Here is a 27,378-nt window from a genome sequence, read left to right on the forward strand (position 1 = left end):
TTCTTTAGTTATCTTCTCTTTAGTGATATTCTGGGTGGCATTTAGCAGACAAATGGTTACTACATTACAATTTTCACCTAGTCATTTTGAGAAACTGTCAGCTGGATTAGACCAGAAAGCACCTTCGGCCGGGTGGTTCAGGCTCGGGGGGAGCAGCTGGCCCTGCCGGAGGAGCGGAGGTGGGTGCAGCCACGCTGCTGTGCTACATCTTGTCGTTTCTGCTGACAAAGGTGAGGAGGTCCATCGCTGTGACCACACCAAACACCATCTGCTTCATGAAGGAACTGCCGTTTCCATTGACTGTAAGCACAGAAAATGCCAGTTTAGTGGAAGGAAAAAAAAAAGAAGAAAAAAACCCCCACAGCTGTGCAGAGGCTGCTATTTGTTTATTAAGAGAAAACCTGAACGGGGACAGCAGCTGTCTCTGCTCTGCCTCAACAGAAATGACTGATGCAGCCTCGGTCGGGTTACTGGGAGCACGTCAGGGAGGTTTTAGCTGCGAATAATGCACCCTTTACCAGAGCAGGAAACAATTTCCCAGTTGTTTTTACCCAACCTCTGTTCCAGTCCCGTTTCTGTCACCACAAAACTGTTCAGGCCAAATTAATGAGACTCTTCAAGAGCGGCAGTGAGACACTTTCTGCTCTGTTCTCATAAGGTCCTACATCACCATTCACAAAACAGCATTGCAACAATTGCTTTAACTATCTGATAAATGTTTTCTTAAATAAAAATAAAACTAACCACCAGAGTCCAAACACGAGATAAAACGCAACCTCCGAAGGTGTGGGAAGAAAGTAATAAATAAAGGGTAACTGTGACAGCATTAAAACAGGAGCTCTGGAAAAGAGAACGGGTGTTATTTAAAAACCAGAGCAAGAGGCACTGCATACAGCTGGCTGATATTTTTTGGTGGGTACCATTTAATTTGCAGATACTGTTCAATTTATATCGAAATGTGATACAAAATAGATTTTCATTGTTTTATGACAACACAGCTGAGAAAGGAAATTCTGCCTAGCATTATTTTTGGTGAGAGAATTGGAAATGTGCATCAAAGGCAGTTTTGAATGAGAGACTTTCGTTTGCAACATTTTGTGGGAACACGGCTGGACTCGCAAGCCAGCTTTAGAGCTGATGGGGCTTCGGGGCGGCAGGCCAGGGAGATACAAGCAGAGGGGTTGGGGTGTTTGTGCACAGTGGGTTTCAGAGGCCCCGAGTTCAGCAGGCAGCCCTTTGCTGGCAGTCAATACAGCACAATGTTGCGTGTTGCTCACCACAGGAATGCATTGCATGTTCAATGTGTAATCCCATCACATCAGCATAATTACACCCTTCAGCTCTAATTTAGAAGACCTAAACATGGGTCTTCTGACTGCTTTTTCATGTTGCTAACGTTTTAAACAAAGCAACTCCCTCGAGATAAGGTCAAATTTGTACTTCTAGAAGTTTTACGGTATAATTTTACTGGAAAGGTGTGTTAGATAAGATTTGCAGAATGGCACTTGCCACCATACCTGTTTTGGTCAGAGGAACAACAAGGTGTGGTCCCTGCTGCCATCAGGGATGGCAACCCTCATGTGTCAGCAACCCTCACGCTAACGTGGTCCTACTGCACCGTGACTCTACTGAGCTGGTTTGCTTCACCAGCGAGGCGGGTGGCTGTACAGTGGTTTGAGAATAAACCAAAGCTGCTGGTACGGCTGCTTTATTGGACTAGTCTAACGGTGCTCCCAAATTGGCAGAGCATCCCTTTATCCAGCCACGGCCCAGGTAAGGCTCATACACGGATGCCTCAGGCTGCACACATCAGTGTGCGTTGTGCCTCCTGACTCCCGACTCATGTGCCCCTGCCACAGGGGCTTGCTCACGGTCCAACACATTTGTTTTTGGCTTTCTCAACTTACCCTGGACCTCCAGGGTAGGTGTCTGATAGCACCCAGTGTGAGAGGTCCCTTAGCATATCAGTGTACCCAGCCCCCTTGGGGTGCACAGGCAAAAGGACATCTCTTGGCTGCATCTCCAGGGGTGGCGAGTGGGAACAGTGGTGTTCAGAGAAGATGGCACAGCCTCTGGGCATGCACAGCAGAAAGTCTTTAAGCAGTGGGATGCAGACTGTGTAGTTTGTTCCCTTGCACTTACATGCCTGAATTCCACCTAAGCTTTATATGATGTGCCCAAATATTCCTTTTGACCTTGCCTTTGGGCTACTAAGTCTATGGAGATCCCTAACTTCCCCCTTGTTTCCTCTGCTGCCCACAACCAGTAAGGTAGTGATTTGAATTCAAGGTCAAGAGGCTAAATGAGTACTAGAGGCCTGAGCCTACAGCTGTGCAGCAAAGGCACTGTGCCCCAAGCTGCTGCCTACAGTCCACCTTGGCTGTCAGAGGGGACCAAATGAAATCCCGTAATGAATCATCTTCCCATCCCCAAAAGTGAGTTTCCATGGGAAACCATGAGATGAGGGGAGGGGATGGAGCTGATGGGTGCTTCAGCATCACTCCTGCGTGGGGGGACAACACAGCTCCCATGTCCAGGATGTGGGAAGTGCTCCTGCAGGACACACACCAGTAGCGTACTGGTCCCAGGCTCCTGTAGTTACGGTTTTCCCCCTCTCCCCTCATCCCTGTGGTGTCAGGAAAGGAAAAGGGTGAACAGTTGGCAGTTCCAGGGCTTTACGAAGCCACGGGGCAGAAAGCCTTTCTGCAAAGGCTCAGGGACTGCATATGTGGAGCAGCTGTGCTGACAGCTACCAAGCTCAGTTTGAGAATTTCCCTCTCACCTCTCAAACATTCATGGAAAGCCCGTACAGTGCTTCTGCAGATACCTACACTGCATTTGCTTGTGTACAACGATAGCAAAATGGTCGTTCTCTAGGATGCAGGAAAGCTTCCCGAGGCTATCCTCCAGGCCAATCTAAACAGAACAAAAAGAGACATTTTATGTTTCACTTTACATTTAAAGAACAGTGGTGCAGAGCCTGACTCCTGCCTCTGACTGTAGCCATGAGAGGGCAGGGTGGCACCCAGCTGGACCAGGATCAGGTGCACCTCACCCACCCGCACCCTTTTGGGGAGATGGGAGGGGATGCAGGCAACCTGCAAACCTGGCTTTGCTGTAGCTGGAATACAGCGCTGTCTCCCCCCAGCCCAAAGGGCCTCCATGGGCCAGCATGAGGTGATGGCTCCAGCTCCCCTAAAACACCATCCATTTACCTCACTCCATCTCTGGACCATTGATGGCCATCCGACCCAGGCATCCCTCCCCTGCACACCCACAGGAGCTGCCCTGTGTCCCGTCAGAGCCCATGCCTGTTGCCCCAGCTGAGCCCTGGCAATGGCTGGGCTCTGATTTCAGAGGGTGCTCATCCCCCAGCTGGACGAAATCCTCTGACAATGTACAATTGGGGGTGGACATTCATGTACTTTGCTCCTTGCGTGAAAGCTCCCATGTCTGAACCCCACAGGCTCAGCAGCATTTTTGCAGGTGCCTGTCCTTACTCTCATCTCCATGTTGTCTCCACTGCCCTCCCCACCTCTCTCTACCTTCACCTCTCTGTCTTTTCATTGACCTTTTCTCCCAGCTCCTCTCACACCTCAGGGCGGTGGTGCACCCCTCCCCATCCCTGGACAGTGGTTGACACCAGCCACACCCTTAGCGGTACCTTTGAGAACTGGTCGTAGATGACCTTCGTAACGGGGTCTGAGAACTGTGCGTTTCCAGCCAGCACCGAGGTGAGGGTGTTGCTGAGGGTCACCATTCCCAAAATAAGTCTGTAAGGGAACAGGGAGTTTTCCAAAAGGTCAGACCTGAGGTAGGGCACACGTTTCATGTAGGGGCTGAACTGCTCCCTTTGAAGTCAGTGACTAAACTGCTGCTGCCAGCAGTGGGAGGCACCAGCTTTCTCCTCATCTGAGCAGGACAAGAAGATCCTTGTCCTCACCAAGCTGTTGGTTTAACAGTAAAGTCTGCTGTTGCAGTCCAGGACTTAGCAGCTGGGAGAAGAAAATCTTGTGGGCTCTCCAGCTGCCTGTTTGTGTGGGTTTCCCACCCAGCCCTCACCTCTCCTCTGGCCTCCCCTTGCCTGTGCACTGATCCAGCCTCCGCTGAGTGTGGTGGGCACTGGATTTGGCTTTGACTTTAACTAGCTCATATACAGGGAGTTTTTTTGACGAATCTTCACAAAGAGGCAGATGATATTTTAAAAATATGCATCACAGAATCTAACACAAGAGCCCCGTCACTGGAGCAGTAAATGGGACTTTCTCTTTAGCTTCATCATGGCTGCTTTTCCTATGTGAATGGCCATCTCTGTAACGAGTAAAAATAGTTACCCTGATTCAGCAACAACAGGAGCTTGGTCGTATCCCTTCTCCTGGAGGATCTCAATTGCCTTTTGACAGCTGACTTCTGGGAGGAGAATGAGAGGGGCTGAGAGATTCAGTTTCTGCACCTTGATGTTCCACCACCTGTTGAAAGACAAATGGCAGCACCAAGCTGTTACTCTCTGCTGCACGGCTGTGGGCCTTGCTCAGGGAGGAAAGGCCAGTAGAGATGAGACCAACCACACAGAGATATTCTGCCTGCCTGCAAATTCAACCCACTCCTATCCCCAAAGCAGTAACGCTACAAGTCCACCATGGCCAGGTCTTGTTGAAGCCAAGCTTTCCCTATGCCCGGTGTTCACACAACTCCAGAGGCAGGGCTGAGGCCAGCAGTCAGCAAGGTGCTGAGCTGTCCCGAATCCAAGGAAGCTACTGAGGGCTTCACTTCAAGCTCATGAGTGGAGGCCTACCAGTTTTGCTTCTTTGGTTTGTATCCTTGGTCCTCAAAATGCAGTGTTTGCAGCTCCTTCAGGAGAGAGCCTGGCAGAGATGCTCGTGTGACTTATGAGGGACAAGATACGCTTGTTTGCTGGGGACCACATGCAACTCCCAACTCATCTCAGCCCTTCATCCTTGCAGAAAAGGCAGGGCGATGCTAGAGGTTGGAAGGGCCCAAGAGCAGTTCTAACCAGGCATGAGTGGCCTTGGAAATGTATTAAGTTTTTAGGAAATATTTTGCAATAACCTTTGGTAATAGTAATCCAAAGGAGCAGGTGACACCAATAATACCTGCTGTCTTTAAAGTGAGACTAGGCACTTTCTAAACAACCAGCATTTGCCCAGCCACATGTCAGCTGGCACCAGCAGTTTGTCTGTGATTCCCTGCCTTGAGGGGACTCTTTTCCCATGGTGTGCAAAAGACAGCTGAGTTGGTCATCTTTTCTGGCCCGCAGCTCTGGAAAGTGGAAATTTACTGTTCCCTGCCTGAAAAGACCTCCAGAGCTTTTTGAAAGGGTGCTTGCTACAGGAGGGACCCACCTCCCTGCCAGCCCGATGTTCCTTTGAACATCAGCAGTGGAGTAGAGAGAGGAGGTTTTGAGTGGAGCTAGATGTTTACCTCAGCTGTTCTGCTTGGCAGGGTTTAGATGACTTGGACAATGACTGCCACGTGGGAGGGGATAGGCAACTTCGAGACAGAAATGGCTCCTTTATAGACTTTGATTGAAGAACTGGGATATCTAACCACTCAAAAGAGAGGAGCTGACATTACAGCCTCCCCAGAGGGATCCGGACTTAACTGCGTTTTTTTCTACATACTAAAAGATAATACTTTCCTTTGAAGATAATAATTCCCAGACTCAGAAAGCTGATTCCCTTAGCACCGTTTATACTGGCGGAAGTTGTCTTACCAAGGCTTGTGCTCCTGGACGTCATTTAGGAAACCATTTTTTATCATCCACTTATCATTCAAAAATTTGGACCTAGAAATCACCAACAAAGAGCGAGTCTGTGAGCCTTCCAGAAGAAGTCGTGCTTTGTTTCATGCACTAGACCACAGCACTGCCCCAGGGCTCCCATGATTTTTGCAGCTGGCTGCTCTTAGCCCCTTTTAAGGTCAACGGGAGCTGCGGGTGCTCAGTAACTCTTAGAAGCATGCCAGCTATTTGCCTTCCTAACTTTAGGCATGCAAGTTCAAAAACTGTAGCTTGACTGATTCCTGCTCCGTGCAGTAAGTCAGTGACAAGAGGAAATAAAACCCAAGTGTCCCAACACCCAGCCCCTGGTGCTTGCCACTGTAGTACGCTATTTCTCTCTGTTGTTTATTTATTTATTTTCCTGGGAGCTGCTCGAGGGAGACTCCCAGCTCTGGCTCACTCCGAGTGCCATGCTATCACTTATTGGGGTGGCTCTCCAGCAACCCACACCACCTGGGCTCAGCAGTGCTACGCTCATGTCACCGAAGGGCCCCATGGCCCCAACCTGGGCCATATGCAGAGAGGGTGGGGAGGAGGCTATGGGAGCTCACACCCCGCTACTGGAAAGCAGGCAAGGAAGCGAGAAACTCACATGTAGTTCCTGACGGAGTCGGGCAGGATGACGACGCAGCGCTGACCTTCCTTCAGGTCCTTGGCAGCCCGCACGGCGATGGACATGGCACTGCCCGAGCTGCCACCTGGATGGGTACCAAGAAGAGAGAGACAAGTGTTGGGGCTGCCCAGGGTATAGGGCCACAGTCCTGGTGCGCGGGGCACAGTGCTGCCCTGTCTAATGCTACCAGGGGCACTGAGACCAAGCAGTAGCAGAGGTGGCGCCTCATACACCAGGGCAGCTCAAGACACTGGGAGTGGGAAGACAATCGTCCCCAGTAGGTTTTAGGGTCAGGAAGAGGTAGGGACTGAAGGCATGTGTTCATATGGTGGCTCTTGGCAATGGGCTTATGAGGCAACACAAAAGTCACCTTATGAACTTCATGAACCACTTCTTGTGATGACTCTGAGGGCAGACCAAGGGCTGAAAGGTTCAATACGGGGCTATTCATACCACTGCTGCCCACACCGCACCCTTCCTTTGGGTGAGGAGAAGACCATGGCAAATCTAGACCCTCTGGTTGACGTATTTGGCAATCAAAGATTGGCTTTAAATGCATTGTAAAGACTGAAAAAAACATAAACATTACATTCATGCTTGGAATACCAGCCAACGTGATGAGAAGGCTTAAACGCTCCCTGTGTCTGTGTGCACGCATGTGGTTTGCTGCACGTAGGGAAAGCAGGTCCCTGCTTTACAGAGGCAATTCTTCCACGGGTAGTTCGAGTACTGGAAGTCAAACACATTCCACTATCCGTGTGCCAATTACACACTGCATTCAAGGCAGCACGTATTTTACAGCAGGTTAATTAGCACTGGGTCACATTTTTCAAACAAATAAGGAAAGACCCTGAAAAATGCAGTTCAGGGAACATGAAGCTATTCACAAATTATAGTTGAGTTCAGCAAGTGGTTTCTGTTGAAACACAGTGACTCTGTGCCTGCTAGGCTAAATCAACATTTAAGCGTTTCATTACAAATGACCTGATCTTTTTCAAAACTCCCTGGATGTGAGCGCTCAGGACTTTTATCAGCTGTAACTACAAGCCTACATATTGTCTGGTCCTGGACGCAAACCTATAGCTATCTGCTCGGTGGCAGGGAAGGCTGAAAAACTCTGATGCTGTGTAGAGGCTGTTAGGGTACAGGCAGGGTTTGTCTGAGGGCACCTGTTCATTTTGGAAAGCCGGTGGGATCACTTACAGCTTGTTGGCACAGGGAGAAATACTCAGTAAGAACATCTTACACTTTCTTTACTTTCAAACTTTCCTGGTCCAAACCTGGCATCTCTAGTGTGGCAACCGTTCAACGACAGAGAGTACAGCCTTGCAGAGTTGTTAGCGGAACGACAGTTTTAGCCCACCTGTCCTGCCCCGTGTCCCATTAATCTTCTCTTCATCTCGTGTAACACTACACCGCACAGACTTAGGCCTGAAGATCCAGTTCCATGTGCAAAAGTGCTCCAGTAAGAGGAGAGTTATTGCTTCTATAATTATTGTGGCCGATGAGTCAGATGCCAGACCACGGACTCACTGCCACACCTCTGAAGTCTACAGCGACCTACACACCAGCTCAGGGTTCGGCCATTCAGCCCTGTTAACCTAGCAGACACAAAATGCAGAGAGCACCTACCCCAAAGCATTTTGGTCCCAAAAGGATGAGGTTCAAAAAGTTTGTTAAGAGAAGCAACTGTTGTCATTGGTGCTTACCGCACAATAATCCCTCCTCTCTAATCAGCCTGCGAGACATGAGGAACGAGTCTCTGTCGTTGCATTTATACCACTGATCAACCACCTGAAATGAAAAGAAAGAAGGTTGGTTTCTGGAAGTGTTATTTCAGGCTGTCCCGAGCCTGTGAGGCATGCCATGGTGCTGATGCCTACAACACCTGGCAGCTTTGAGCTGCTTTCCACACTTGTTGAAAACAAATGCATTTGTCAGGGCATCCTCGGTCCGGAGGGTGTGTCCTTGCTTGCAGGCACCTGCTCTAGCCTTTCCAGCCAGCACCCTTTCCTTGGAGAGTTAAGGATGTCTGAGAGGTCCAGAGTCAGGATGTGGTGTTCATGATGTCCTGGGCTAGGCTACATTAATGGTCAAGATTTTACCAGGCAAAATCAGATCCAACTACAAAAAGAGTTTTGGGTTACTACAGGTCAAAACTCTAAAGCCATGTGCAGACAGCAGAGATGTACTTACCGCAACACCTGAAAACAGAAAGAATCTGGGGTCGAAGGCTGTGGGGGACCTTTCTAAGAATGAGGCTGGGGGAGCACAGGCAGCTTGAGTTAGGGCTTTAAAGCTCTATGCCTGGTGGCAAGTGATACACGAAGAAGCAACTTGACAAGAAGCTGTATGAGGTTCATGATCTGTTGTTTTACATAGCCTGGATCTTGTCTTCCAGCCCATAAATGGTGCAGGTTTTCTGCTGTGTGCGTGCCGTGCCTATGACAGCGCTCAGGAAATGCTAGCGTGACGAAGAGCAGCCTCAGCACTGACCTCTTCTGTGTGATCGTAGTACAAGAGGCACACTCTGAACATTGGCGAGGCTGAGCTGGGGTGGCTGCTACTGTGGAATATTCCTTGTTTGCCCCTGTATTTCGGTTCTCCTTGTAGGTCGGTTATAATCAGATTTACTCAGAGAGATGCTTTAGTGCTGGGGTCCCAATCCCCCCACAACAGCTTGTTCTGCACTGGGAAGGTACACAAGTAGCCTTAGGGTTGGGCCACAGGCGGGTGCCAGAGCTGGCTACCTCTGCACTTGGGAGTAGGCTGGATGCAAAGCCAAAGTCAGATAGAGGCCTCTCATCACATGGCTACTTACTGATCTGTCAAGGACAGTAGGGATAAAGTCATGCCCAATGCCCTCCACTTCGATAGTTGTGGTGTTCGTCCTGTTCATCTCACTGGGCAGAGCAACGATGGAGCCGTCGGGATCTACGCCAATGATCTTTGAGGGAAGGAAGTTTTGTTAAACCACAAAGGGAGTTCAGAAATAGTCAAAGGAAAAATTACCCACGCCTTTATCAGCAACATTTTCCTTCCCATGATATTCATTAATATGCCTATACCAGCAGCATGGAGAGCTTCCAGGATAAAAGGCTACTGTTTCCCACTGGCTTTTTAAATAGATCCTAGGTAGTGTTCAGCTGCTGCAGAAGTGACTGGTGGCTTAAAATGTTATCACTCTCAAGGTGTTTGTCATCACCCCTTTGGCAGAGCTTGCTACTTCCAAAGCTCAACCCTCAGGATAGTGTGAGTGCTCCTTAATCTGCTCCAGTGCAAAGCCAGCCAGCTAGCTTAAATCTGTGGAAACCCGTGGCTACAGACATCCTTTCTGGATCTAGTGCTGGCTGACTGTGGCACCTCCCTGGTTGCTTATAGCTTTATATCTGGGCTGAGGTTGCCTCCCTCAGCACTCAGCTTGAGAAGGGATGGTGACACTGCCCCACAAGCAGCTTCAAGCAGTCAGCGACATTATCTCATGCCCAGGTCCCCCAGTGACTGGGTCCACACCATCTCAATTTGCCTCTGGTGGATCAGGGATCACTCACACGCCAGCTACGCCGGGGAGGCAGTAACCGTCAAGCCTCCAGTCTGCCTTGAAGCACAGGCTCTGCAGAATGGGCATCTATGGCTGGTGTCAACCATACATCACGGAGGCTTTTGCAATGGCACATGAGAAGCACTTGCACAGTCTGCCCCCGGCTCCCTCCGCCCCCACAGAGCTGCCAGAGCAGAAACTTTCAGCAGGCAGGTTAACCAGGAGCAGGAGCAGTAATGCTGTCAGCTGGACCGGCCACTTCTGCGGGGGACATCTGACGGTGTCCTGCAAACGGCAGGGCACTGGGCAGGGTAGGATTAGTAACGGGGCTGTGGAGCCTTTGACTTCTAAGGCACTCAGATGGATCTAGGTCAAGCTTCCAACAAAAGCCAAGCTCGTTGTGAAAAAACAAATAGGTAGAGACAACAACTGCTAGCTCAGGTGAGCCGTGGGGTTAGGCTTGATCAAAAGCACAAGCAGGAAAACCCAGGGGGGCCGCGACTCCCAGTGGGCAGCCCTGCCTCCCAGCTTACCTTGCACTCTGGGCACTTCTCCTTCAGCTTCCTGGCGACGCCAGTGATGGTGCCTCCTGTGCCAGACCCAATCACCACCATGTGGACCTTGCCTGCAGGTCAGGGAAGAGAGAGGCTTGCAGGGACTCAGCATGTTCTCCAGCACGGTCTCCCCTTTATTCAGGGCCCTGTGCAGATGCAGAGCCTGTGTCCCTCGGCTGCTAGAACCCCGTGTGCGGAAAGGATAGGCAGAGGTCATGCTAGCAGCCAAAGCGTGGTCCTGTGGAGAAGCCCAGATGAGCTTGCAGGATCTGAGCGCAACTGATCCTGCCTCAGCGCAGGGGGCTGAAGGTGACCTCCAGACCTCCAGATCTCCCAGTGGTCTCCATGATTTCTGCGTCTCTGGCATCTACTGGCTTAAGGGGGAGGGAGGATCTCAGCGCTTCTAGCCCTTTCAAACCGCACCACGTTGAAGCAAAGCACACATGTGAATAGCAGCACATATCAATAACAGGCACAACTTTTCAGCTAGTGTGAGCATCCACAGTGGAGAGATGGCAGAGCTCTGCCCTGGCACCTGTGTCGGTCAGGTGTAGCCCCACTGGCATCAGTGAAATTATACCGATTTAGGACTGGTAGGAGCAGAATCAGAGTCAGGCCTTCAGAGCCTTATGCTGCAACTGTATTGGGGAAAGGGGACTTGTAATTCACTGCTGGCAGCCAGCAGGAACAAATATAAATGTTGTAGTAGAGGGAAGGCTGGGACCCTCCTGTTCCTGTTGCTACCCGACTGCTTTACTGTTATGATAACTGCTCTCCAGTTAAAACCCCTGAGTCCTGTTTGCATTTTGCAGTGCTCCCAGTACCGGCAATAAATTTCACTTCTATCTGCACAGACGTGCACTGGGATAGTCCTTTATCCTCCCCCAGCCATCACATCAAATGCCATTAGTCTGTGAAGTTTCAGTCTATTTTGATTTGCAAATGAGTGTCCTGGATCAGACGCAGCCTGCCATGCCCTGATGGATTTGTATTCCCCAGTGAGACCTCTTGGGCCACCTTCTATTCCCAGCTGACATGTCACAGAGATGTTGTAGCCACCAAGAGACAGGTTCTTCCTCCTTGGGTACAGCCTGAATTTGTTAAGCCTCTGGTCTCCTCCCTCAGACTTTTGAAATGGGAGGCCATAGCAGGGAAGCCCTGCAGGCTCAGGTGTATCTCACGTGGATTATGAGAAGTTGCTACACAATGCGTGTCAGTATTATTAAGGGTACCTTCACCTACAGAGGCCCTTTTGGCCGTTTCTAGACATTTAGGTCAATAAATGATGTAAAATAAGCCTCTCAGAGAGGGCTATCACCCTCTGCACATCCTCAGAACATCAAAACAACAGCACAGATGGTACCTTCACACTGCTCCAGGATCTCCTCAGCTGTGGTGTCGTAATGAGCCAGGGGGTTGCTTGGATTTCGGTACTGTTTATTGCAACAGAGAACAGCATGAGTTACTGTGTGAAGTGTAGGTCAAATACCAAACCAGCAATAGCTCCTGGTGAACTTTACCCAAAGCATGCAATTGCCCCCTCCTCTCCCTGGTGAGGGGTGGACTGCAACCTGGCCAGGCCAGGTCACAGGTATTCCTCCTGGTTGTCACTTCGGGACAGATTTCCAAGGACATTTGGTATTTGTCCACACTGGAAGATGAAATGTGCCCACAAATACTCACTTTCTGGCACTTGGTGCCCATTCGGTGTGGGGATGGTGCAGCTGTCCCATATGCTACTTTGCCAGGTTTTGTGGGATCTGGCAGTTTTGTTAAAGCTCTAGCTGCTGGGGGGAAGAGAGCTCCTCGATATTTTAGCTATTGCTTAGATAGAAGCATTTAAACCTTTTCTGTTGCCTTGAAAAAGTTGAAAACACAGCCCCACAATACTCCTAAAAAGCTCAGAAAACCAAACAAAAAATCCCTCCTCAAAAGCCTCAATACTAGAGAACTTTTTTCAAGTAATATATATATATCCAATTTTGAGAGCTGCTTTGTCATTTAGGGGCATTTGTGGTTGGCAGTGCAGCAAGTTAGGTGGCTGGGAACTGTGGGCCAGAGTAATTGTCCTACCTGTACAGCGGGATTTACCACAGGGGGTACACAGGTACAGCACTGAAATGTGTGCAGCCCCCGTGTTGACACCTGAAGCAGTTCAGGCTGCTTCTGAAAAGCGTATTCAGACATTGAGCTCCCTGTTGCTTGAAGGGAAGGAGCTTCCCTGACTCTTCTGCACTACAGGGGCTCCCTACTCTCTATAGGGATGCCTTCCTGCAGCGGGGTCAGACCGGAGGGAGAAGTGCCCTACTGTACAAGACCCAGTGCTGCAGGAACCGCTGGCGTGAATCATTGGTGTTTGCCCTTCACAGCATGAGGCTTATTTCTGAGGCAGAACAGAGGCTGCTAGCCAGGCATAAAAAGTGATTTTTTTCAGGTCAAAGTTAAATCTGAAGCAATTTGAGGAGTCTTTGAAGTGTGCAAGAAAACCCAGCCTCACCCACATCCAGGCTTTTGCAGAAGTATTACAGGTTTGGAAGTGTCCCTTATTTTCTTTCTGCCACCCTGTGCTTTACAGAGGAGCGATTAAGTTTCAAACACCATGAAACACTGACAAAATCTGCCTCCGTTGCCAGTTTGAACGAAGCCCTCAAACACAGGCACACTTGGAGCACACACTATAAACCGTGTTTGGAAAGCGAGTCAGTGGAGGAACGGTGTCTACCTGGTCCAGGATGTGAGAGTTTGGGATTTCACTTTTCAGCTTCCAGGCAACACGAATGTTAGACTCCGGGGCATCAAAGCGGGTGCACGGGGTCCTCACAATTTCAACACCCAGAGCCTTCAGAATATCGACCTTTGGGAGGGAAGAGAGTAGATGTAATGCAACTGATCCCATGTAGCGATGGTAATCCGAACCTGTGGGCTCATGGCAGCGTCAGATGCCAGAGGAGCTTTGCATGCGGGAGACATTTAGGATTTGGAGATACAATGTCCGATTCTCGGTTATACTATCTCTGACGCCCTCCTGGCACCCAGGGCCTCCTGCCTGAAGCTGGCACATGGATTCAAGCCTGGCCTCATGCCCTGTCCTACTCAGAGGGCAGGCTGGGAACACGGCAGAGGTAGGTAACGCTGTGCTGCTCATTGGTGGCTGGGGAAAGGGGCAGAGGGAACCGGGGTAGGGAGCAGCATCTCCTATGTGCTGTGGTCTGAGCCCCTGCATGCAAGGAGGAGGTCTTAAAGCAGTCTTTGCCCCAAGTCCCTTCTCTCCCCTCACCAAGCACGGGAAAGGAACAACTACAAAGCAGCCCTAGGGTATTAATCCACTGGGAGATGCAGCTGTCGGGGGGAGAGGGGGTCAAAAGAGAAGGGTGCGTGAGTGTCGGGGCACCTGGAGATGGAGCCCGTGGCAGCTGGAGGTGGCATCTGATCCAGACTGAGCTTAAGTGAGATTTAGGTTGAAATGAAGGTGGCGCTTTGGAGAAGGGCTCAGTTTTGAGCCAAGTCAGGGCCCAGGTGTGGCTTTACTGGCATGAGTTCAGCTGAGCAGTTTGTGAGACTTTTGGTTCCCCAAGGCGGAGATTTCTGCCATCTCTGGGATGGCAGATCTTGTGCAAGTGACTTGACTTCCACCATCTCAAGAAAGCAGCTCAGACAACCGTAAGTGTCTCCAGGTTAAAGAAAACCATAGAGACACAGAGAGACCAAGTGACACATCAGATGTCAGAGGGGAAGTCAGCAGGACCAGTAGCCGAGCCCCGGCACTTGCCTGCCTCTCCTCTGCTCCATCCAGCCCTTGCCCTCGCAGACAGCAGATATTGCTCCATTTCTCTGCAGCCACGTACCGTGTTTGGCTAACACATGACCCCAGCTGCACCGCTGATGCTAGATAATCAGCCAGGCCATCGCAGTGTGCTTTTTTTTCATCAAGAGGAAATCTTCTGAATAACTACAAAGCTATGTTTGTAGCTTTGTGTGTGCGGCAAGGCTCATTACCCTTTAAAGGAGAGGGCACTCCATCTCTAGAAAGGGAGAGGCAGAGAGAGACAGGGAAGGAGATGTTCCCTGGCTGCTGGGTAATACCGTACAGAGCTCTGACCTTTTCCATGCTCATTTTCTCCGGCAAGACAATGATGCAGCGGTAACCTTTCACTGCAGCTACCAGTGCCAGCCCGATTCCTAGGTAGTGGGGAGGAAAGGGAATTGGTTGACAACAGCATTTGGCAAGGCCGACCGACATGCGTTGCTTCCTACGTTCCTCTCCCCCACCAGTGAACATAACCTAGAAATGTTCACCGATGAACTACAGGTGAGGGCATCCTCTACGAGCCTCTCGGGATGTTCCGGGAGCACCAGGGAGCGTGGGAGGATGTGCTAACGGGCAAGTCGAGCTGCAGTATCCCTCTCGCTCACAGGAGTCTATTAGCGTGGCACAGAGCAAATGGCGAGGCTGGGGAGCACTTTCCTCCCCTCACCGAGGCTCAGGCCTCTTCCTTTGTTTTCCAAAACACAGGAGAGAGGTGATTTTGCTTCAGAGTGCCTTTCCCTCCCCCTCAAACGCTCTCAGTTGGGGGACACACACACACACAAAGCTGCACATGTCACCCCGTGGCCAGCAGGCGAAGGGGACCTCTGCTCCAATTTCACCAGGGGTGATGGATGGAGCCAGCTGCTCCCCAGCTAGAGGAGGAAGGTGAGGCCGGAGCAGTGTGTCCCTGTGAGAGGCTGTAGGGAGCATGGTGCCGCTCCGCCTGCCCCAGGTGGGCAGGGAGCCAGCACGAGCCACCTGGGGAACAGTGCCGGGGGCACACAGGTCCCCTTGCCCCCGTGTCTGGGGGGTGTCCAGGGAAAGGGGGGCGGGCTCTGGGGAGCCTGCAGCGAACAGGCTGGTGAGGGGCAAAATTCCTAGAGACGAGCCCTGTTCTGCATGGCTAGTGAGGGGGAGGTGGTGGCACTGCAGCAGCAGAGGGGAGCACAGTGAGGGACACGGCCTCAACTCCGTCCAGAGCGTGCCTCGACAGCCTCCGCTGTGCCTTTTTGCAGGAAAGTACACTATGCAGACACACGTCCCTGACATGGTGGGGACACTGGTGCAGGCTGCAGCAAAGGGACATGGAAATTTGCACTGATGGTCCTGTGCAGGCTGCAAAATAGGGGGGAGGCTCCTCTGTTGTCCCCCCTCATTTCATACCCCACCATAATCTAGTGCCTGAGCAGGATGACAGTGACAAGGGAAAAAAAAAAAGATTATTTCTCTTCCAGCCCATCAGGAAAACCCTCTCTGGGAACCTCTGAATATTCAAGAGCTTCCCAGCCTGAAAACGGCCGGGGTTGCTCTGGGCTCCTCCAGCTCCTGAGGTTGTTTGCCTTGCCATGAGGTAACTGCCATGCATGCCTGCACAGGCATGGGACCCTCGCAGGCCCTCGGGAATTTCAGCAATAAGGCACCTCAGCACCCCGGGCTGCCTGCGGCCGTCAGGAGGGGAACAGAGGGGAGGACAGAGCCAGAGCCGCAGGGCCCCAAGCTGACCTTGTAACTGCAAGTGCAAGAGCTCCTCAAACCCCTGCCCCTCCTGCAGCCCCTCAGAGATGCCACCCTGCCCGGTACCCTGGCAGAGGGAGCATCCCTGCCCTTCCCACCTGTGTTTCCTGAAGTGGGTTCAATCAGTGTGTCTCCTGGTTTTATAATCCCGGCGCTCTCTGCGTCTTCCACCATCCTCAGGCTGATGCGGTCCTTCACACTGCCCCCCGCGTTGAAGTACTCACATTTTGCCACTGGAAATGAAAAGGGAGGCTCCATCAGGGACAAGTTACAGCCGGGAGCAGCAGCTCCTTGCTCCCCCAGCCCTCTCTGCAGTCATTTGAGGACACCCATTCCTCCCCTGCGGGACGGTCCTTTGCTCAGGAAGCACATCCACCATCTGCTTATAGGGTGCCACAGCTTGTCATGGGATTATCAATCAGCGTACCTGCCCATAGCCCATCTTCCCCCCACGTTTCGTCTACCTGCAGCACCCTGAAGGCAGAGAGCAGGCCTGGTAAGTCCAGGATGGGTTTAGAACTGGACATAGAGTGATTGCTAGGTGGAAGGTCCCACATTGGTACGATACACCTCGCTGCCCTGCTTTGAGGACTCTTCTCTGTGCAAGGCACTGTCAGGGTTAACAGCAAGATCTCACAGTCTTTCCCCGGGCATGGCAGTTATTAATAGGTATCTAAAAAGATGCCCTTCTGTAGGGATGATCTGTAGTCCTGAATGGGGTGCCATAAAGAAAAACAAACAATAGAAAGGGCACCTTGAAGTGTCAGCCAAAATTATGCTTTCTTCGCTGAACTACCAAAAAAACCCAACTAACAGAGACTTTCCAAGGCACGCTCAAACTGCAAGGCACACCTCTGTTCCTAATCAGGCCCTCCACACTGCTAACGCTCGGGGCAGGACTCTTCCCACCAACGTTTTGATGAGCGTCTACATCTGCACTGATGGTACTCTGCTCTGTTTTACAACAGGGCAAAACGGGTACTTTCAGGGTGTTGTTCACTTCATCCTAGCAGAGACAGCTACTTCAGGCTGACAAATCAACCAGACACTTGAGCAGCCAAAGCAATGGGGCAAAAAAATCTTGTGCTCATTGTTACATTTTATAATGCAAAGTGCCAAAACTTCAGCTACTCAGAGATCCCTGGAGGTACAGAGATTACAAGGTAATCGTGTCCAACCGTAAATGCTTCTTTGATGTGACAGTGCTGCAAGCTTTTGTATATTTGCTTGGTAAGAGGCTCTGTGCTGACCTACAGCTCAGAGGGGACCATGCAGCTGCTCTGCCTGTCCTACTCTCCTTCCCCTCCTGCACCAGGGGAGGGAGACACCATCCCAGCAAACAGAGTCTCCCCAGCTTCCCGGCTGCTGTTTCCACCAAACCCTCCTGCTCCAGTAAGGCACTTGCCCCAGCAAAACATCCTCCAAGGGACAGACTGCTTCAGAGGGGGACGAGACATTGCAGACCTGTCATCCTGCCTCTGCCACCTCTGCTCCGCGGTCCCCTACTGTCCCCTGAGGTCTCATTCTGGGAAGTGAGAGGTGGTGCAACATGGAGGTTGCAAGGTTAGGGGCCCGAGGATCCCAGATCCTGAGAAGGGATCTGGTTGACGAGCGCAGCACCCTCCATGTGGCCATGTGCCCAGTGGAGGCTGGCTTCTGGGCGAATTCCTGGCTGCCACATAGGACTGCAAGGTTCCGCTGTGCCCTTTTATTGAGTGGGAGCACTCATCAAGTCTCTCCTTCCTACCCAGCTACGTGACACTCATGAATCTTACTGCCTGAATCTTGCTGTCCTTCTGCCCAATTTGGCTGAAATTAATTAAATAGGGTTAAAAGTTATAGGAAAGGAGACTGAAAGTCCATATACACAGAGACAGTCTAATCATATCATCCTTGTTTCTGTAGGGGACCCGGCTAAAACCAACTCTTACATGAGATACCAGCACTATGCTAACATCCCCTCGGGGGGGAGGACTTGGGTCCTGCTGGAAAACCTGGCCCCACAGCCAGCGCCTTGGCCTGGCTTTTAGCACCAGGGCCTGGCACGCGTGTCGCTGACAAACCCAGCTGTCTGCAGCCCCTGCTGCTCTGCCCGGGGCTGCGTTTTGGGAAGGTCCCCAAGGGAAGATGTCACTGCCCCCAGGATAGCGATGCAGCAGACGGCAGCGCCTGGCCCGGCTCCAGCTGACCTGGCAGAGATGATGCCACGGTAGAGCAGAGTCCCCCCTCCGTGGGACCTCTGCCTGGCAGCCATTGGTGTGTGTCCCCTGCAGCCCAAACTGCTCCCTCTGCCCGGACAGGCTGCAGGAAGAGTCCCACCGTGCCCTTCGCCCTGACCCAGCCACCACATTTCAGGAAGGCTCAGCCAGTCTCTCCTGTGCACACTACATGCTACCCCAGGTGCTGCAGCATCCCTGCCCGTTGCCGTGATGTCATCCACCCATCCCTAAATTCGGCCCAGCTCTCCTCTGAGCTTATGCTGCAGTTATTTGGGAGGAGAGATGTCTCCACTACCATTAGCCCCCTACTCATTGCAGCTTGAAACCATCCTGTTTGGTCTGACAAATGACTGTAGTGTAACCCAATAAGCGGGAGTACCCAACACGTGCCACATCTGCCCCTCCCCATCTGTGCTTGCTCTCCACAGAGCCTCTTCTGAAGTCCCCTCCAACACCGCCCCTCACCCTCACCTCGTGGCATGGAAAAACCTGGTGGAAAGGGGACACTCACAGAGCTCACACTTGAGCCCATAGGACTTCCCAATCTTGTTGACTCGGACCATTGGGGTGCAGCCAATTTTCTTCAGGATGTTGGGCAAGATCTTTGTTTCTTCTGGCCTGAAATAATGCAAAAAGAAAAAGAAATATGTCAAATCAAAGCAACAGTTATGCAACAGGAACCACGATAAAATCTGAGTGAGGTTTCAGCAACTTTAGCAAGGCCACCGAGAGACACCCCAAGAGAAAAGGTCCCCATTGACAATCAATGGCAACAGGAGCTAGTTATGGTTTTCCATCACTCTTACAATGAGTTATTAATTCTTTCACATAAAAAAGAAGGTAATTAATTTTCAGGGCTGTTCTGAAATGTCTTGTTCTGGAAGGCCTTAGGCCAAACACATAACTAAGGGAAGTGAGAAGAGCTGACAAGCCTTGGGGTTTTACATAGTGGGTGAGAAAGCCAGAAGGCCGAGCACAAGGCTCCTCCTCTTTCTTCCGTCCTACCCAGCACCACCTCTGCTTTTCACATTTTCAGCTGTCTCTGGGCCAACTGTTGCTTGCCTGGCCAGGACTCCCAGACTTGCAAGGATGGCTCCAAGCCATCAGAAAGGCCCAAGCCACAGGGGACTCTGGAGATTTTTTTGCAAATGATTAAACTGAGCTCTTGGATCAGTGCAATCCAGCCTCCCGGTTTTACTAGTCTCTGTCAGACTCCAGCAGAAGCCAAGAACCACGTCACAGCAGTTGCAACCAGAATGAAAAAGACTTGTTTGCCCAACACACAACCAAATGCATTTTGCCACACAGCCAGGGAACTCGTGTCCTTGAACTTTTTAAAAGATGGAGGGAAAAGATTGACGAGGGCTGCATTTATTGGGGCCACAAAAGTATTACCGCTGGTTATAGCCAGCACGTCTCTCTCTCTCTGAGTGGGGTGACAAAGCCCCGCTCCATCACTGTTCAGCTCTCCTTTGCACAGCTCTTGCCTACTATCACCCTTTGAACCTTGAACCCAAGTTATCCTTCTCTGCTATCGCAGCCAGGCAGATGGCTGTCTGCTGACAGAAAGTCCATATGGTGCAGGGATGACATGCTGATTTACTTAAAGACACACACCTCCCTCCAGGTTTTGCAAGCATGATATAAACAATTCTTGCTTTGCATCCTTACATCTAAAGCCCAGAAATGATGAAGTATTACATGTGTGCTGTTACCTCTCCCTCCATGCACATTACAACCTCTATTGAGTGCTGGTAAATGTGAGGCAATAACTCAATAAATGGGCTTCCCCCACAGCCGCAGCCATTTTCCATCTGCTCGAAAAGCCACTAAAATGCTCAAGGATTTCAGTGGGGCTGAGCCATAGCACAAGGGGACTCCAGCTCCTTCAGGCAGTGTTTAACTAAAGCCTGGCTTTCAAGAGAGTGACCTGTGTATAACATTACATGTCTAGATTTCAGGAAGTCAGCTCGAGAGAAGAAAGCAAGGCCATTTATTTACCTTCAGCCAGTAATTGTGGTAAACGAGATGCTACTGTGCCCTTTGAACCCCAGCAAGGTGTGATGTGGCATGGCAAGGTGCCATGCGGCTCCGGGGTCTGCAGTGGTGGAGCCTGGCGAGGGGACAGGGAAGGGGAAGGCAACCTGCACTGCCTTGCATGCTGGGGCGAGCCTTGCTGGGAGGGCGAAGGTGGGAACCAGAAACTGGATGGCTTTTTTGCATTGCCACCAGCTACCATCCCCTAAAAAGAATAGCCTTTCTCTCACCCTGGGGCAAATTTTCCGCAGTTCCTATCAAATTCCTTTCCTAATTGCTACCATATTTTACTACAAAAATAAAATGAGCACAGTCAGCTTCCTTCACCAGCTGCGTGAAAGCAGTGGTGAGCCTGAAAGCAGCAGGTCTATGGATACAAGAATCTGGGGCAAATGCCTTTGATGCTTCTAAAGGATGTGGTGGGGACACTCTGGTCCCACAGCTGCTGGTATCAGTTCAGGATCGCAGTGGACAAGGACGGTTTTTCTCCAAGATTTCTGCTTTTGCTTATGGCATGTTATTCCATAAGGTGTCCACGGGAAAAACAGTCCTGGCAAACCAAGTGATTCTTGCTGAGGTTATAGCGGGTCAGAACTGGCTCAAGGGATATCAGAACTAGTCTACCTCTGTATCTTTGGAAAAATTTAAATAATTAATATTCTTAATTAAAATAACATCTTGTCTTCTCCTCTCCCCCCCCCCCCCCATCCTCTGCTTCTACCCCCAGAACTCAATCAGGTTTCACATGGGAATCTCAGAAAGTCCAGAGATTTTTGGTACCTCGGCTGCCATCTGTGGTTTACCCAGAGCAGAGGAAACAAACTAACTCCCTCCGTGCACTTCTGCAAAGTAAAAGAAACCCTGTGACGTGTCCCAGTGTATTTTCTTCACTGCTATACAGTGGGTTATGTTCCAGTCCCTGCCCCAGCGATGCTGCATGGGCCCCCTCAGCCAGACCCCATCCCCAGTGAGGTGCCCGATGCCTGGGGCTGGGGCTGCTGGCACTGGCCCCACCTTTCTGCTCCATGGCACCCTGATGCTAATTTGCTAAAAACAAAGAGTATTATCCTGTTCAGTGTGATAACTGAGGAAAAAAAAAACCTTTTGACTGAAAAGAGCTGATCCTGTCCTCGGGTGCTAGCTGCAGGGACTGCGCTGGGTCAGTGCCTGGATGCACGTTTGCTGGATCAGCTCTGAGGCTGTGGAGCCCACTCCTCCTTCACGGGCCAGACCTGGAGGCTGTTTTGGGCTTCACACATGCTCTGTGCTCTGGCTGTGTCCTGCCTGGCATAACGTACAAAGCTCCCCCAGCCAGCTCCTGGCTGGCAGGCGTCCGCACAGAGCAGTGCCACACCTCCCACGGGCTCTAGTTCCTCACATGCTGGAGCTGAATTCATGTTTTACATCTTTGGCACGGCAGGGATATGTCTGCAGTTCCCCTGACGTTTATAGGACAGCCTTATCTTTAATAGCTTGTCTGGGTCTGGTTTGCTGGGCCATTAAAGCACCTCTCGTCTAGCCTAGTCTGGGCACTTTGGCAGGCTTACCTCACCCTGGGAGGAAACCCGCTGCTGTGAGGACAAGAGCCACTCATAGCAATCACTTTGCCTTGCACTGCACTCTTGGGTCACTTACGCAGATTGGGAAACCTCTGCGTGGGCCATTTTCTACTTATTTAAAAGCCCAGGCCCTGGTAATCTGTTTTCATTAAAGTCTCTTAGCCATCGGTGAAGACTGTTTATTACTTAGAAATCTTCTTACAGACAGCCTCGGACTGTTTGAATGAACAAGGGGAGCCAAACTGCAGCCCTTCGACTGATGACCGCGTGGCTGTTACTGACTGTGCTGTACAACAGGATGGGTGCGACAGCTTTGGGGTGTATGCGTGCATTACACTACAGCCAGGAACGCCATTACTGCATCTCCTCGAGTGCCTAGCCGTTGGGAGTGCCTTCGCTTCTGCTGTGCAGCACCAGACCTCGCAGAGTCCACTTTGCAGAAGCGTACAAGTCCCTGGTTGAAATCTCTCTCTGAAATATCTTCAGCTTAATTCTTCTAAAATGAGATGCCCCGAACTAGCAGATGCTTTCAAATGTGTGCTGGAAAACACAGAGCTGAGTCTCGAGCCACCCACATCTCTGCAAGATTAAAGGGAGTGAGAAAGTTCTTCCTGGAGAGGAGATACTAGGTGGGTTTTGCCTTCCGGAAATAAACCATCATCAACATAACATATGGTCAAACTACTGACTTCTGGTCATGACCCTCCTGGTGTAACAATAGTACTTCATCTTCAGAAAAAGGTATTGATCTTCCTGCACACTGAAATAACCAGCAAGAAATAATTACTTACAAGGGCATACAGGAGTGTGGCGACTTGGTGGCAGGCGTTGCAGCTGTCCACGTGCACTTACTGGGCAAGTTGGGAAGAATCCACGTGCTGTCGGCTTTGCTTTCCTGACTTCCCACGCAACTGCCGTTCACGAGCAGGCACGTCTTGGTCAGCTCCTGTGTTGTGGAAATAGAGACGCACGGTCACCTGGGAGGAAAAGCGGGCGGGCAGGCACCCGGGCAATAATTGTTGAAGGCAAGGGACGACTTCCATGTTTGGGTGTGCAAGCAGGGTGGCCAGCCTGCATGGGGCATCCCTACCACAGCATTTCAGAAATCCAGTTCTACAGATGCATCAAATTGCACTTTTTGGAGTGGTACACTAAACCGCATACATACATGGTAAACCATCCCCTGGCCACCATCTGCAGTAAGTTTTCCCCTGCTCTAATGTACATTGAAGCATCTCCTCCACTAGAAAATTTGGTGCTCTGTATTTAATTATTTGGTCAAGAGCAGTATTTTTCACCCTAGCAGTAAAGAAACTGTAGATAAGTCTTTCCAGCAATAATCTGAGAACGCTTGTATGGTGGTAGCGGGCCTCGCCTCTGCTCTGGCATCCGAGTATATTAAAAGTGAAAAGAGAGAATCAATAGAAACAAAGCATCAGGGAAGGGCAGCAAAGGTTCTCAGGGCTTCAGAGCAAGTTCCACAGTAAAACAGCTTAAATAGAGGAGGATTCATCGAACTGGAAATGAGACTGGTGGCTGGTGGCGAGAGCAGGCTGTAAATCCTGGGAATCTGGAGAAGGTGACTGAGAAACACTTTTTTGTTTCTCAGCATCAAATAATAAGGCAAAATGAAATTATCAGGAACAACTATAGGAGCAGAGCAGGTAAAAGTGAAACGAGAAAAGGGTTAAACAAGTTTGCAAAGGTCGGGTTCATTAGTGGCTTTTAAACATACTGTCCCTAATGGTACCTGTGCTCTGTGAACATGGTAATTTGCTGTGCTGGTTTCTTTGTATTGCTGGTGCATATACAGAGAAAAGGAGGAGTCTAGTTTTATAGTTTATTCTCAGCATCTGCTACTGACCAATAGCAGAAACAAAGGTTACATGGAGCTTTGGTGTGACCCTCTCTGGTGCGACCCTCTGCAATTCATCAGCCACCCTTTTGTGCTAAGGAGACCAGCTGCATAGATAAAAGACACATGATTTTGGTATTTGGAGGTTTGTTTTCTGGCTTGTTCACAGAATGAATTTGCCCTGATTCAGCCTTTGTTGAATAAAGGGACCTTGCGGCTCAGTAGGGTCATGGTTGGAGACTTGTGTCTTACTTCGATTGATGATGAAAGTTGGCGTTAACTTGCTTGTTGTAGCATAGCCTGCCCTATCTTCCTACACTACTGTGGTGGTGCATTTTGCAATTAGAGCAAGCGTAATGCTCTCGTTAACTTTACTGCAGTAGAAATTCTCAAGGGCTTCCTTCCACATTTAGCTTCAGATTGAGAACAAAGACGTCATTTTGAAATTTGATAGAACCAAAACAGTGACACGAAGAAGAAATACGTCATTTCTAAATGCAGAGGACTGCCTGCGGAAGGACCAGGCCTGCTGCCATTGTGGAGGGCAGGGGATGTGGGAAATCCACTCTAGCTATGCCCTGGGGAGGGAATTCAGGCAGCTGACAGGAGGATGCTGGAGCCAACATGTGCAGCACAGATAGCAGAGGCCGACAGGTCTGTGGAGCATCCCAGGGCATAAAGCTACCGCTCTGCCCCTCCTTGACACCCGGGCTGCCTGCAGTGCCTGCGAAACCCAGCTGACTCACAACGGCCAGGCAAGCAGCCAGCATGCTGTTATGGCTGGGTCCTGATTATCTAATTAATTTGTGGCTCGACATGTGAGCCCAAGGGCAGCCTTAATTACCATTTCTGCCATCCTCCTTCTGCTCTCTTGCTGCCTTCACCCACTTGGCAGGAGCTTCTTTGAAGCAGCACAGCGGGACTGCCTGAGGTCAGCGCCGTGCTTTCCCAGTGATTTCCCCACTGGCCGGGAGGATGGGGCTGCTTTTCACTCCCTGTGTGTTGGGCTGTCCCTGAAAGACAGAAATACACCACACCTTTATTCTAGCCATAGCAGAAGGCTGAAACAGCCCGCGGCATGCAGCCGAGCTTTCTTCTCAACCAGAGGCACTTGGGCATCTCTGAAGATGGAGGTCAACAACCTTGTTAAACCGCCTGGCCCTGCGACTGAAGCTTGAAGCAGGATGGCAGACAGGGGACACCGGGCCGCCTCCATGTCAGGCACTGAGCAGCCCTTTCTCCTCTGGAGACCCCGACCCCAGCCCCACAAAGCAGTGAGAGACCACGAGGGTGCAGGGTGGTCACACCAAAACGGCTTGGACCCCACAGCCGACAAAAACTCTCCTGGCAAACTTTGCCTCCCGGCGCTCTTCCCCACCACTGCCAAACCTGTTGCTTCTTGGGAGGGATTAAAGGAAAAAAAAATGTTCATTTCCTTGCAAGTCAGGATTTGTGTCGGCCTTGAGTGTATCTCCCCAAGTAAATCCTTGTTTACCTAATGAATTAACTGGGAAGGAGCAAAAGTCACTTGTGGGTAAAGAAGAGATAAGCCACAGTGTATCAGAGGTAGTTATCACGCTTTCACAACTGAGGTCACCGGTTACCAACCAAAATGTTGGCAAACTAGATTTTACAAGTATTTTTTCTTTTCTTTTTTTTTTCTGGTGATGCCCATCTCCACCGTTTTGCCATGGGGTGGAAAGAGAGGAGAGGCAGGGGGCTGATATTATTAGGTCTGCTTTTGCGGGTCTTTTCCCTCTTTGCTGGCATGTGGCTCCCTGCCCCGGTGGGTGCCGGCCCCGAGGGAGGCCTGCAGTGGCTGCAGGGCCCTGCGCAAGCCCCTCTCCCCTCCAGCCCCGGCTGCGTGTGAGCACTGCCTGTGCCCCATCTTTCCCCATGGGGCAGCTCGGCGGAGCTGCAGGAGTGACATCGAGCTGCGGGGATCGCCGGAGAGGGCCCGGTGCTACCGGTCCCCCTCCAGGCTGGGGTTTGCACCCCCACTTCAGAGCAGCAGTCCCAGAGCCACTTTGTGTTTCAGCTGAGCATGTGGGGAGCCAACGCCATGCATCCAGTTGCGGGGACAGCCGCCTGCCAAGCCCTGGGCGAAGGTGGGCGACCTCCCCGGGGGCTCAGGAGTGCCCTGACACCCCTTGGGCACCCGCCTGGGAATGGCAGCATCCGAGCACCTCCCTTGCCATCTCCAAGAAGTGCCACAGGCCCCAGCGTCGCCCCTGCCAGGAGCAGCCAACCCGGCCCTAAAGCCATGCTGAGGTAGCTACTGCAGGAGGACTTCATGGGGGGAAGAGCATTGCTGGCTTTCCACCTTCTAAAATAAGGTTGCGTTCTGCTCATTGTGTTTGGTTCCCTTAACATCTGACACTAAAAAGAGGCAAGAATGGGGTTTTCTTTTGTTTGCTCACCCAAAGTGGATACAGACGTATTTTCTAGATGCCCAGAGAACAAAGAAACAAGACCTGGCCCTTGGCTAGGTCAACATCTACATTCCTCTCTGCTGGAGGATTTCTCATGTGTCTCCTCAAGGGTTGGTTAATTCCTGGCGTGGTGCTGCAGGACTGCACAGATGTCCTTCCAGTTACAAATCACTCTAAAATCCCTGCATCGCTGTGCCCAGGGTCTGGATTCATATTTAAATTAAGATATGTCTAAAACCACTGTGGTTCTGAAGGTAACCTTAAAAATTGCCTGAAGTGTAGGAACCCCAATACCATCTACGCAAGACAGCAGATGACCTGAAACGGTACCAAAGGATGGGAAGAATCTGACCTTCCCGTATCGTTTGGAGGCCTTGACACAACACCAGCAAGCTGCTCCCCCGCTGACGGTCTCAGCAGTCACATCCCATGAACATGCAGGCTGGGTGGGAAGCGTGGGCAGAAAGGGGCATGGGGCCACTGTGGACAGTCTTGACTGCAGCCAAGGATGGCTGAGAGGAGCAATGTCCAGTGCAAATATCTCCCCACACTGCCTCCAGTGCAGTTTGTCACCTTACATCACAAAGCAAAGATACATCCTCTCTTGATGATCAAAACTCTTACCTATAGAATCATAGAATCATTGAGGTTGGAAAAGACCTCTAAGATCATCAAGTCCAACCATCGACCCAACACCACCATGCCCACTATGTCCCAATACTCCTCCTAACCCCTGCCTGAAGCTTCAGCTGTCATCTGATCAGCCGTCAAATACATCTGACCTATTGTAGGTATCCTGCAACGGCCCTGTTCCTCTCCTAAATAGAGAAGCTTGAGACGGCATGAGACTGGACAAAGGATAAATGGAAATATCCACTGGAACTGGGAGGCAAGCCAAGAGACCAGGCGTGCTAACATGCAACTCTGCAGCTGCTGCCACTTACTGAAAATATATGACAAAGAGCATAGGCTAATATTTATAGAGTACTTTGCAGATAGGAGATTGCAATTATTAGGTTATCAGACTGCATTGATAACTTCAAAAGGAAGAAAATCGAGATACTCATTAAGTAGACTGAGGGAAAATAAGATGAACTCAGCAGGGCAGAGAGAATTACAAGCAAACTTGCCCCATTCAAAGTAAAATGTCATTTTCTTGCTTTATTTTAAAGAAATGGTATTGCTGTCACTGAGCAAGACAAACGCAACGTCAGTTTAACAGAATC

At 50.7% G+C, this 27,378-nt stretch overlaps 1 protein-coding gene across 1 annotated transcript; it reads right to left on the reverse strand.

Moving 5' to 3' along the window:
- On the reverse strand, positions 1-24,576 carry LOC103902097 (cystathionine beta-synthase). Its single transcript, XM_019473049.1, has 16 exons — positions 24,565-24,576; positions 22,657-22,811; positions 18,781-18,887; positions 16,149-16,283; positions 14,608-14,687; positions 13,231-13,362; positions 11,872-11,941; positions 10,488-10,579; positions 9,235-9,360; positions 8,123-8,207; positions 6,393-6,498; positions 5,735-5,806; positions 4,335-4,469; positions 3,665-3,773; positions 2,832-2,916; positions 1-300 (listed from the first exon to the last, which is right to left on the reverse strand). The coding sequence occupies exons 1-16, from the start codon at positions 24,574-24,576 to the stop codon at positions 203-205; spliced, it is 1,599 nt and encodes a 532-aa protein (XP_019328594.1). The 3' UTR covers positions 1-202.
- Between the last annotated feature and the right edge of the window lie 2,802 nt (positions 24,577-27,378).

Source organism: Aptenodytes forsteri, unplaced genomic scaffold (assembly GCF_000699145.1).
Source record: "Aptenodytes forsteri isolate BGI_AS27 unplaced genomic scaffold, ASM69914v1 Scaffold2, whole genome shotgun sequence".
Taxonomy (NCBI): domain Eukaryota; kingdom Metazoa; phylum Chordata; class Aves; order Sphenisciformes; family Spheniscidae; genus Aptenodytes; species Aptenodytes forsteri.

Bases quoted from the DNA above. Each gene is read 5' to 3' on its own strand.
- LOC103902097 (XM_019473049.1), bottom strand. The intron at 11,942-13,230 runs GTAGACACCGTT...TGCAATAAACAG, and splicing joins ACTCTCACATCCTGGACCAG to TACCGAAATCCAAGCAACCC. The intron at 301-2,831 runs GTAGGTATCTGC...CTGTGCTTACAG, and splicing joins TGTACACAAGCAAATGCAGT to TCAATGGAAACGGCAGTTCC.